The sequence below is a fragment of the Nothobranchius furzeri genome, chromosome 12 (assembly GCF_043380555.1).
Source record: "Nothobranchius furzeri strain GRZ-AD chromosome 12, NfurGRZ-RIMD1, whole genome shotgun sequence".
Classification (NCBI taxonomy): domain Eukaryota; kingdom Metazoa; phylum Chordata; class Actinopteri; order Cyprinodontiformes; family Nothobranchiidae; genus Nothobranchius; species Nothobranchius furzeri.
Genome location: NC_091752.1, coordinates 19,829,765 through 19,842,147, shown reverse-complemented (window position 1 = coordinate 19,842,147; position 12,383 = coordinate 19,829,765). Strand labels below are relative to the sequence as shown.

The 12,383-nt window shown below is 43.0% G+C and overlaps 1 protein-coding gene across 3 annotated transcripts in view; it reads right to left on the bottom strand.

Moving 5' to 3' along the window:
• Window positions 1-1,995: 1,995 nt before the first annotated feature.
• tp53bp2a (tumor protein p53 binding protein, 2a) overlaps window positions 1,996-12,383 on the bottom strand; it is a 32,486-nt gene continuing 22,098 nt past the window's right edge. For 2 of the 3 annotated variants that reach the window (XM_015944408.3, XM_015944406.3), the window contains exons 7-21: window positions 11,670-11,844; window positions 11,343-11,524; window positions 11,081-11,245; window positions 9,177-9,224; window positions 8,695-8,878; window positions 6,839-6,889; window positions 6,116-6,238; window positions 5,859-5,980; window positions 5,370-5,778; window positions 4,214-5,058; window positions 3,335-3,472; window positions 3,112-3,245; window positions 2,825-2,991; window positions 2,538-2,737; window positions 1,996-2,459 (exon numbers count right to left, since the gene is read on the bottom strand). In XM_015944408.3, the coding sequence (XP_015799894.3) occupies window positions 2,418-2,459; window positions 2,538-2,737; window positions 2,825-2,991; window positions 3,112-3,245; window positions 3,335-3,472; window positions 4,214-5,058; window positions 5,370-5,778; window positions 5,859-5,980; window positions 6,116-6,238; window positions 6,839-6,889; window positions 8,695-8,878; window positions 9,177-9,224; window positions 11,081-11,245; window positions 11,343-11,524; window positions 11,670-11,844 (2,985 nt within the window). In that variant the 3' untranslated portion in view covers window positions 1,996-2,417. The remainder of the gene's footprint in view (window positions 2,460-2,537; window positions 2,738-2,824; window positions 2,992-3,111; window positions 3,246-3,334; window positions 3,473-4,213; window positions 5,059-5,369; window positions 5,779-5,858; window positions 5,981-6,115; window positions 6,239-6,838; window positions 6,890-8,694; window positions 8,879-9,176; window positions 9,225-11,080; window positions 11,246-11,342; window positions 11,525-11,669; window positions 11,845-12,383) is intronic. The other variant, XM_015944410.3, reaches the window with a different exon arrangement.

The following is a 12,383-nucleotide window of genomic DNA, read 5'->3' as shown; positions in this document are numbered from 1 at the left end:
CCAGGACATGTTGGTGGATGATTTCAGAAAGATATTTAGGAGCCCGTGAGTTTAACGCCTTAAACACAAACAGGATGACCTTAAACCTGATGCGATAAGAAACAGGGAGCCAATGCAAGGCATGTAGGACTGGTGTAATATGTTCAGACCTCCTGGTAGATGTTAACAACCGAGCTGCAGAGTTCTGACACACCTGGAGGCGTGCTAGTGGAGCTTGCCTAAGCCCCGCATAGCGAATTACAATAATCCAGCCTGCAGGTAACAAAGGCATGGATTACAGTTTCCAAATGACTATGGGACAGAAAAGGCTTAATTTTCGCTATGCGGCGTAGATGAAAAAAGCAAGATCTCACAATACCGTTCACTTGAGGGTCAAATCTGAGCTCTGCGTCCAGTTTTACCCCTAAGTTAGTGACCACCGCCTTCTGATGTGGTGCCAGAGTGGAAAAATCAAGCCCTTTGCCACCTCCTGGGGTCTTATGTGGCGTAAACAGAATAACTTCTGTCTTGTGTTCGTTAAAACACAAGAAGTTCTGAGCCAACCATAGCTTGATGTCCTCCAGGCAGTCCAACAGAGGTTGAATGGTGCATAAACCACCACGCTTAATTGGAAAAATGACCTGGCAATCATCAGCATATAGATGGAACGACACGACATGTTTACGGAATAGTTCACCCAGGGGTGGTAAGGAGAAAAATAGTGGGACCAAAATCGACCCCTGGGGAACTCCCCAAGGCAGCTCAGCCATATCGGAGGAACAGTCCCCCAACCTCACACAAAAACTCCTCCCAGTCATGTAAGATCGTATCCACTGAAGTGCCTGGCCCGTAATGCCCACACACCGCTCCAGCCGGTTTATTAGGATGTTATGATCAACGGTATCAAATGCTGATGACAAGTCCAAGAGCACCAGAAACACAGCATCACTGGAATCATTTGCCAATAAAATGTCATCAAGGACCTTAAGCAGTGCAGATTCAGTGCTATGAAAGGGTTTAAACCCAGATTGAAATACTTCTCCAATTTTCCATTCCTGTAGAAAAGATGCCAGTTGGTTAAACACAGCCCTCTCTGATCTTTGAGATGAAAGGGAGTGTAGATACAGGTCTGTAATTGGACAAGATTGTTGGGTCCAGCCCTGATTTCTTAAGCAGAGGTCGTACCACCGCCTGCTTTAGGGGAGTAGGGACTTCCCCAGATATCAAGCTGCTATTTACAATTTGCAGTACGTGATCACCCACTACTGAAAAAACTTCTGTCAGTAGCCTTGCCGGGAGAACATCAGTTACTGCCCCTGTTGGCTAAAGTCTCATGACCAGATCCTCAAGCTCTGCAAGTCAACCCAAAATATTGTTTTAAAAATGTAAATTTATCACGACACTAAAATAGAAACCAACTTAAAAAAACAAGAGATGAGTTCAGTACAAAGTGTTTTATTGTAAATGTTTAAAATACACGTGTGTTTATAATTCAGACAAAAGAGCTAAAGTAAGAAAATAAATACATCTGCAATGACAGATTTGTGATGAGTTTGTTTTGTGGATCTCCTTTTCTTCTATAAGCGAGTGATTTAAACATTCTAACCTGAAACCTCTTAAGGAATCGGAGGAAATAAAGGCTTTAAGCTTTAGTTTTGACTCCTCACATCACTACACTGGGAAAACACAATCTGCAAAGCATCTAATTTTTAGCGTTTCTTCACAAGTTTAAGAATCAGTTGTTGTGACATAGTTCCTACATCTAGACTTTACAGTGACAGGAATACAGATACAGGCAGCATCCGTCTCAACCACAGACCAACGCCGGGAAGCCGACGGCCTTCCTGGGCATCACTGACCACAGATTAAACTGCGCTGTAATAATCATACGCTTTTTTTTTCTTCTTCTTCTTCTTGGTCATTTCAATATAAACGTTTCACTAGAAACGTGCTGGATCCAAATGAAATAGCAAATCTATTTATTCAGATGACAAACAAGCTGCTGCAGATCGTCATGGTAACAGAGCCTTTTAAAACCCGTCCCCACCGTCGTCTGCTCGTTCTTATGAATCGTAGAACCCCCAGTGTGTTAGAAAGTAACCAGCTGTTTCAAAAGACTATTGGAAAGTGTAGAAAAATGGCTTTCCATGGACAAAAATACTGCTGCTTCCGTTTTCATCCCAGCATTTCTTTTCAGATGAGAATTACAAAACCAAAATAAAGACCTAGGCTCAGTTTTTCAAACACACAGTGGATTCTAGAAAAATAATTGAGGGAGAATTCCTCCGTCACACATTTTAAAAAGTGCCAGAAATGATTGATCCTTCATATTGCTTGATTCGTCTGTGTCGGCTGTGTCCTCTCCGTCCCCAGCCTTCTGAAGCTCGCGTGTCTAGCAGAGCTCTGCCGGCCCGGACACGTGAACAAGTGTTTTTGTTCTAAGCCAGGGTTCTTTGTCTTGGTTTGATTCTGGGGTAGAGCTGTTAAAGAGACAGAAACAAATGTCAGAAGGCCAAAAGTTATTAACAGTAACTCTGTTTACGTTGCTCAACACTCACCCCGAGGAGGTTGCGGGGAATGTAACCCTCGCTGTCACCCAGGCGCGCCCACCACCACTCGATCTCGTCTTCATCTTCTCTACGAACGATGGCCATGCAGTCTCCCTCGTGGAATGAGAGTTCATCTGGGTTTTCGCTGGTATAATCCCACAAAGCGTAGACCACGCCCCTGTTCATTATACCCATCTTCTCTTGAACACCTGAGGAGAAATATGGATGCGAAAGAAAATAATGTTTTAACCTCTGTGACTGATCAGATGTAATATTAGAAATGAGTTTTCACTGACCATAAAGGAACTGGGAGCACTGGGTATAACCATCTTCCATCTCTTCACATTTATCAGCTGCTGTCTGCATGTCGCTGTAAGTCATGGCAAAGACTGCTGCGCCCGACTCCACAAGGAACTTGCACACTTGCACGTTGTTGCAAGAGGCTGCACAGTGCAGAGGTGTCCTACACGAGGGGACAAAAAAAACACAAAACAAAACTCAAAATGTAGCCCCATTTGCGTCGGTCGTAGTGTTTTAGATTTTGGCTCTAAATACGAACAAGAACAGTTCCACGTGAACTCACCAGCCGTCGCTGTCAGCTGCGTTGACGTTGACACCAAACTGGACCAGAAACTTGACTATCTCCGTGTGTCCAGCACAGACGGCGTTGTGCAGAGCGGTGATGCCTTCGTCGTTCGGCTGACTGGGATCCTCCACCTGTGTTTGAAGAAGAATAAAACCAAGTCGCAAAATCCCCACGTCTTACTAAGCAAACCAACTTTTCACGTGCAGAACAACCACGCTACCTCATATATGATTCTCTGAACCAGGTCGAACTCCCCCTCCAGAGACGAGTCCAGCAGCAGCGCCAGCGGGTTGAACTTCACCCTCATGCTGTGATCGATGCGTTCAGAGCCAGCTTTGCGCAAATTAGTCCTTTTTCCCTGAAGGAACAATGCGAATTTCCCATTAATCAAACAGTCCTAAAATCCATTTTAAGATCACAGATGAGAAACGCAACCGTCAGACGTGAGAAAGCGTCTCCTCGCTGAGGACGGAGCCCTCCTCTGTGCTCAGTCTGATCTTGAAGCAGAAAAGTAACCGTTTCTCAGCTCTGGGGTCTTCTGCTAATCTCGTTTATGAGTGCAAGCTGAGAAAGAAGTTTTTCATGACTCTGAAATATCATTATGCAACCTGATCAGGAACAATCACAGGCTGCAGGGAAAAGAAAGTCTTTAATTTCTACGTAGGTCTTACATGGAGGTGAGAAAAGAAGGGAAAATAGGTCATAATACTGATTTCTCATTGGTTTGTTTGTTTTTAAACTGCTTATGAAGTTTTACTTGGAGATTAGCGTGGAGAAAATGTAAACTGGCATTTATTTTCAGCTCAGTTTGTGTCCTTTTAGAGTGAGAAGAATAGAAGCCATTTTCTAAAGGAACAAGAGGTTTTTAAGGATTATTTGCTTATATAACACCAGACTGGGTTACTGCAGTTGTCCAGAAGGTAATTAAAGTACAGCGTGCACAAACCCACTCATGACCTGCTCTGGTGGAACTAAAAACATGTGAGGGGGTTTAAAAACACACACCGATCAGACAGACTGTAGCCATGAGGCTTTTTTTCTTTAAAGGAAAATTATGTAAATAAATCTTGGGCGAGCAGTTTAAGGTGGCGATTCGTACCGGAGGAAGTGTGACTTGTCCAGTGACCTCAGGGGCCTTCATGTTAAAGGTGTCCTCTCCAAAGCTGTCCTGCTCTGCTCCACTGGGGTATGGAGGTGGAGGGTAGGGCGGAAACTCCTCCAAGAAGCCTTCTGGAGGTGGAGGAGGCAGATTGGGCATCGTGTCCTCCAAGCCATCAGGGGGCGGTGGAGGGAAAAGAACATCTTCAGGCCTGGGAGCAGGATGGGATGGTGGAGGAGGGGGGACAATAACCTCGATCTCTGGCAAGGCTGAAGGTAGGTTGGTTTTTTCAGTCATAGTTGTGATTCCGGGATTTGGGATGTGGGATGGGAGTTGTCCCCCCTCTACCGTCTGTTCTGTCTCTGACTGGGATTTTTCTGCACCGTTTAGCGGGCTTGGACCATGTGGCTCTACAGATCCATCTGCTGGCTTTTCTGCGTCTCCGGCAAACGTGGGAGTGGTTGGTGTGGTCACAGTGGTCTCCATTGCTGCCAGCGTCGTCTTCTGATAAAGGAGTTTCTGAATGTTGGGCCCTGCTGGCCCCTCCGGCTCAGTAATAGAGCTGCGTTTCTTCAGGGGCCGCGGGGCGTTGTACAACTTCTTCCTGAGGGCTTCCAGGTCGCCATCGCTCTGGTGCCTGTAGGGGTTGGAGATAAAAGGAAGCAGCTTGGTGGGGCTGAGGGGACGAGGAGTGCGCTCCGTTTCTGGCTGGTGCCCTTCGGACAGACTGGGACCACTTGCACTATAACCAGCGTCATTAGTGTCCATGGAAGACGAGTGGCGCTCCAAGTATGGATTCTCGGGATGTGGCGAGCCTCCACTTGGAATCACCGGTTTGCCGTAAACTACAGACACAGAAAACAAAAAAGTAAGATCACGCCGTCCTCCTGCCGCTTCTGTTAGACCTGAACAGCTAACAAAGTCAGACGAAATGCAAAGCGTACTGAAATAATTAAAAGTGGAGCCATGTTAACGCAGCCTTAAGCCTTTTATAGTGTATCATCCACCCCCCAACCCCGAACCAGCTGTAGACTTAAAGACTGAACTAACTTTAGCTCGTACAGAAAAAATATGTGCTTTACCATCTCGAACTAGTCTTTAAATACACAAACATACATTTAAAATGCTGAATTTAACTTGACTTTAACATTCGTACCGCCAACAAATCCGTTCACGCGTGTTTGAGCCCTGTTCAGTGCTCCTTGGATCCCAGGCTGGAAGGGTTTTCCAGAGCCAGCCTGCTGGGTGTACATGGAGTAAATGGAGCTGGCTGCTACAGTCTGTGGTTTAGTCATGCTGGTGTCTTTGGGAGATGGAAGCTCGGGGGTGAAGGGTCGTACAGTAGCAGCGGGTGGAGTGTCCTGCTTGGAGGGTAGGGGGAGTGTCTGACTTTGTGAGGGGGGGAGAGGGCTGCGTCCCTGGGCAGCCGGGGGCTGCTGACTGTGAGGCTTGGCCTTGGGGAAAGTGCCGGTGTTGAGGCCTGGTTTGATGTAAGGGATGGCAGCGGGACCTTTTGGTTTACTGGGGACAGGAGGCGGCACCTTGACTGGAGCCTTGGGTGCAGACTGGAATTGAAGAGAAAATAAAGAATCAATTTGAGCTTCGGGTTCTCTCCCATGACGATGCTTAGTTTTTGTTTTCTCACCTGAGCATCCCTGACTAGGTCGTCACTGCTCTGGTTTTTGCGAAGTGAAGCAGCGGGAACTTCTACAGGCTCAAACATGGAGAACGGACGCACCTTCTTGTCCCTCTTCACTCCAGACTCATCTAATCAGAACATTTTTAATCAGCTTACTTAGTTTGGAGTTCACACTGGAGACTCACACTTAAAACTTTTCACCAAACCAAAAAGGAACTGCAGTTCATTTTCTATCATTATGCTGTTTGCTGTGAAAATCTCACCTTGGTCTGTGTTAGAGCTGGCATGAGAAGTCATCCGTGGAAGAGTCGAAGCGTGGCCGTAACCATTGGTGTTTGAATCTTGAGTCGGAGCATTCCAGTCTGCCAGCTTTCCAGGCTGAAGACCTGAGGGACCACGGGGGGATGTTATGAAGTAACAACAATAAAACATGTTACATTTCAGTTGAAACAAAAAATATAAGTACCAACAGCACACCAAATGGAATCAGATTACTCAAATTAGATAAACACCAAGTTTACCACCCTTTGTGCTGGATTTAGAATAGCTTTTCTTACTGGATGACGGGCTAAGACAGTCAGTGGCTGTGCATGTCTGTAGACACCTGCAGTGTGATGATCAACCAAGCATGGAGCTTAAGCTAATGGTGAAACTGACACTTGAAAAAGGTTTAAAAAAAATGTTTCCAACCAAAGACCGTAACATGCTTATGGTGGAAGTCTACAACTATCTTAAACACATTTAGCAGACGTGATACAAGTAGGATGGAAAAAACCTTCACAGAACATCAGTTCAAGTGAAAGCTATGCGTTTGTTCCAACCGACCCGTTCGGTGTCAGATGAGGAAAACTCAAATGTCATGGCTAAACGTAACACACCACATCTCAGCTAATGGAACGACTAAAGTGAAAAAAGAGAATGTGTAACAAAACATAAACATGACAACATAGTTACAGCAAAGCACGCACACAAACACGAGGGTGTACCTTTTCTTTTAGCTCGCAGCTCTTTCAGTGGCTTAAGCAAAAACATGGCTTCTGAGGAAGATGCGTTTGGAAGACAAGAAAAACAAATCAGACTTCCGTAACTGGTTTGCTCCGGACATGATGGCGGCTGAGCTCCAGCAGCAAGCCCGTACAGGGGTCATGAAGAGAAGTCTGTCTGATACGTAGCTCTACACTTCTAAGGAGAACCGGGATGGAGCGTAGCCACACATCCCTATCTCTCCGTTTCCCATATTGAACATCAACTCAGCACGCATAAGTAATTGCATGCAACAGCAGAACAGACTGGGAGGGAAAAAAGAGCTCTGACTGCCAGGACAGGGCATCATTTTAAAGAAGACATTGTGTGCTGAAGAGGAAGTTTGAGAGGGAAAGTGGGAGATTGCTTCTCCCGATATAGCACATGTACAATTCTGATGTTTTCATGCTACAAAGCAAACAGCGAGCAGACTTTCCACTGAAAATGAGAACTTAAAATACCGGTGTTGGTTAGACCCGTTGGGTCTTGTGTCCTCAGACTCAACTAAATGGTCCAATCATGTTTTGTTGTGTTAAATCTTCAAAATAAAGATTGATTGAAATGCAAACAAAACATTTTTTTTTCCGCACAAAGCTGAAAATAGTAATTAATGTATTTTTTACCAACTGGTAATATAAGGGATATTTCATTGGACACAACTTGTGTATGTGGAGAACTGTAACCCGGCTGTCCACCATGACGCGTACATATGCAGCAGTTAGCTGCTGTGACAGGGATGGGTGCTTTTCCACCGCCCAAGAAGTTCTGGATGTGATCCAAAAGCTCAGCTAAACTTTTGCTTTGGGTTTAATTTTTACACACACTAAAATATCTGGCAACTTTCAAAATAAAAGACACGTGCAGATTTCCAGTTGCCTAGCTAGTAAAATAAATTGTCATTACCATCGAGACTTCCAGAGCCATAACCCAAATCCTTTTTTTGATACATGGTGACATCTTTCTCCACATGCTTCTTATTGTGTGGACTGCCAATCTTGCAATCTTGGGGCAGCAGTAGCTCAGGAGGTAGAGTGGGTTGCCTAATGATCAGAGGGTCAAGGGCTAGATCCCAGCTCCTGCCAGGGGTTTCTGCTGCTGTGTCCTTGGGCAAGACATCCGACTTGCCCGTGTTGGTCAGATGGGCTGATGGTGTACAATGGCAGCCTTGCCTCTTCCAGAGGCCAAGGCGGCTGTGGCTACATAGTAGCTTACCATCATTGGCAGTGTGTGAATAAGAGTACATGGAAAGCACTTTGGGTGACTTTAAAAGTGCTATATAAATCCAAGCCATTATTATTATTATTATTATTATTATTATTATTATTATATATTTATTTATTATTTTTGTCCCAGTGATTTTGGCTACCGTTACACATCTGCTGAGCTCTATTAAATCTATAACATTAGGCGCCTCCAGTGGAAAGCCTGGCCAAGTCTCATCACAAAAAGGCATTTTTTACTCACAGCAAACATAATCAGTCTTTTTTTTAGAAAGAAAAACTGAGGATAGATGCTGAACTTCACACTCTGCAGGGCAAAATCACATCACACCATAAATGAGGTAACTGGCTACCTTCTGAGCTCAAAGTGACATCACAATTAGTGGGTGTGTCAGTGTCCTCTGTTCCTGCAGCAGGCGGGACGGTTTCACCCCACATGAATCAGAATGTATTAAACAAGGGAAGGTAGCTGACAAAACTCAGCAGCTTAAGATTTTAAGACTCTTTTTAAATAAAAAGCTATCTAGAATAAGCATTTCAGTAAATAACTAATGTAAGGTGATGGACGAGCTGCCCAACTGTCGTCTCTGCTTCCTTACCTGTCTCGGCCTTGGTCTGTAGGTCGTTGGCTGGAAGGGTGGCGGTACCGTCTGGGTATGTCGGTTTCACAAGCACGTCGTGTCTGACCTGACCCCGGGGCATGGTGGACGACTGGATGTATGGGCCAACTGCTGCCACTCGAGACGGACCTGACTGCTGTCCAGTTTGGCCATCAGAGGGCAGCTGGAGGGCAAAACAGAACGGAAAAAAAAAGAAAGAAGATGCACTTATTGCCATCGCTGTTACAAACTAACAGACTAGCTTTAACTCTCAAATCTTCAGATTATTATAAACTAACAATTTGTTGTGATAACGGTTACTTTTTGTCCCTTTAAAAGAAAATGAACATGCTCCAATTTTTATGCTGCCTGTGAAACAGATACAAAAAGCCACACAAGGCCGGAGTGCAACACGATACATCACAGACACGTTCGGAAAGCGACAGTTTAATAAAGTACAGCTGCAGTAGCAAGTTAGTTACCTGACGGTGAGTTTCTTTGGAAGCCCTCTCTTTAGTGGGATAGCCATTCTTGAAAAAACAAAAGCACAAACATGCAAAAACTGTTCAAAAAAACTAAAATAAACCGTTCTATTCACTTTTTATAAGCCTTTTCTAGTGTAAATGGTACCAGGATGGTTTAGGATCTCTGTTTGGTCTATATGGTTTTGTGTTTGCTGAGTGATGTTTGGTAGGAGGAGAGAACAGTGTCGTCGGGTCTTTGTGCTAGTGTGAAAAAGGATCACTCATTATGATTCTAGGCAGGGTGTGGGTAAATCACCTTCTCACTATACAGGCTTTCATCTCTAAAACATACACATGCACAAACACATGCTAATGCCATTCCTACGCTATTATACATGTCAAAAGGAACTTTAAAATAAAAGTTGGGGTGTTTTAAAGTGGTGTTTATCAAAAACAACAAGTGGAGGGTCGATTATTTTTCTGATTTCACTCTGCCACCACAGCCGTGTAAAGTGTAGCAGTGAAGAAGTTAAGTTCACCTTCGTTTTGTGTTTCGTAAACAAGCCTGATGACTCCCCATGACAACCTGTGTACTAAACAATTCCTGTGAAAGGAAGAGTTGAGTGACAGAACAGTAAACTCAGCACAAAAACCTTCACTTGCTATGGAAGCAAAGTCTAAACCTGAAACGTTCAAGGATTCCAAATATGCACCAAATCCTTTTCGTGAGTTTTTATTAAATCCATTTTTAAAGCTAAAATCTTTTCCATTTTGTAAGATGATAGTGCGTCTTTAAGGAAACTGGTTCTTCAGCTTGTTTTTGTTAGGAATGAAGCCAGAAAGATAGCATCTAAGCTAACATTCCAGTCTGAATTAATTTTTCCCCTTGACTCGGAACAAACAGGACAGTAAACGTAGCTAAAGAGTGGGAGGCTGCACAAACACAACATGCAACCCTGATTTTATAACAAAAATCAAAAAAGCCATTTCATTGGGAAAAAAAGTCTAAAGAAAGGAAAAATTACAGATAAAAATAAAAAGGTTTTTTTTTTTTTGACTGAAGACTTGATTTGGTTTTCCTAAACATCATGCTGGTCTGGCTGACCTGAGGCTTCACATAAAACAAAACACCTCACTTTAGGAAAATCAAGAGAATTCTATCACTGATTAGCATCAGATAGAAAGTTTAGCAAACATACAAACTGTATATGGAGCTAGGATTGGGACAATATTCAGCATAACTTGTACCAAGTTTTGTAACTTCAAACATGTTTCATCACATGTAACTTTGGATTCGTAACTTGTAACTTTAGTTTTCTAACTTGTAATTCTCAATTCATACTTGTATTTCTTGTTTTGTAACAGGAACATAGTATTTTGTAAATGTATTTTTTATTTTGTAAAATCAAACTTTTATTTTGTACATTTACTACTCATTTTGTAACATCATTCATTCAGAAACATGAAACTTTTGTTTTGTAACTAGCAGACTTCCAAATTGAAAAAATCAAGGTACAAGTTTGAAATCAAAGCTCTTAAAGCACACATTTCATTCTACAGGTACAAACCTCAAACCTACAGTTACAGATCTTTTTGTCTCGATTCTAGCGTCAGTGGGAGGAACTTTTCATGTTACAAAATGAGTAGTAAATGTACAAAATAAAAGTTTGATTTTACAAAATAAAAAATACATGTACAAAATGAAAATTTCCTGTTACAAAACAAGAAATACAAGTACGAATTGAGAATTACAAGTTAGAAAACTAAAGTTACAAGTTACAAATCCAAAGTTACATGTGATGAAACATGTTCCAAGTTACAAAACTTGGTACGTTACGCTGAATATTGTCCCAATCCTAGCTCCATACCTTTACAGAAAGAGTGAAAGCTGTGTCTGATTGTGGTGACGTGACAATACTCACAGGTACGTTCTCTTTCTGCTGAAGGGCTGCTTTCTTCTTCCAAAGCCTGTCTCGAAGCTCGGTGATCCGTTTATCCATAGAGGCCACCTCCATGTTGCGTTTGTTTAAATTCTCTCTCTGCTGCTGCAGCTTTGAATTTTGATCTTGGTTGAGCTTATTTCGCACCTGACCACCAAAACAACACAACACAAAGGAAGAGTCGATCACTTTTGCTTTTCTAACAGACATTGTGTGAGTTTGACTAAATCTGATTTCTGCTCACCTGTAACTCTTTATAAAGGCGATCGAGTTCTGCCATTGAGCTTTGGTTGTCACGATTATTCTCCATTTTGCTATTTTTCAGCAACTCCAGCTGTCGAGTGAGTTCCTCCACCTTGGACGCAGCCATCACTAATTCCTTTTGCTTCTGCTGGAATAGGTTGTTCATTTGCTCAATTTCTTCAACTGCAAAAGGAGACAAATTCAGTTTGATTGGGTTGAAGTAGTGAGAAGACAAAAGCATGGTAATGCACTTTTCTTTCCTCAATCTAAACTAAAATCTTTTCAAATAAAATTTCATACATCAATCAATTCAGAGTTTGAAGCTCACCGAGTTTTCCATTGCTGATTCGTTTCTGCTCCACCTGGCCCTTGAGGGCCCTGACCTTCTTGAGTCGAGCTTCCTGGTTCTCGACGTTTTCTCTGAGGCGCTGGACTTTCTCCTGCTCAGATGCCTGCTGCTGCTGGCGCTGCTCCTGTTGCTTCAAGTATCGCAGTCGCTGCTCCTGAAGACAAAAAAACGATAAACTTATTAATAATAAACAAACATTCCAAGAAAACCTATAAAAGGACTTTTAACATATCACCCAAGACGTTTTAGAGAAAAACACTATTTAAACTATAAACACTGGTTTGGGAAACAGTAAATAAGAACAAATGAATCTTCCGTGTTTTGAGTGTTTCATAACGACTTAGTGCCAACCTGAACTTTATTGATGAACAAATTTCAAGAAGATTTCCACCTCTTTAGGTGCCGGGCATACGCGACTAACTGGAAGTCACGTTCCTTGTTTTTCTTTAATGTCCTCAGGCAGGCGCTTACACACACGCGCGCGCGCTCGCACATGCACACCCTACGTTTTTAAAGTAAACCCAAGGCACAATGTAAATCAGGATGGACGCATTTGAAGGAACACCAGCAAAAGTTCATGTGATAGAAAGATTTTTTTTTCTTCTAAATGTATTGTTTCAACTAATGAAACAAAATGAAAAACAAATCCGAGTCAATAGAACAGATGCCTTGAGACACCAGAGAGAACTAACT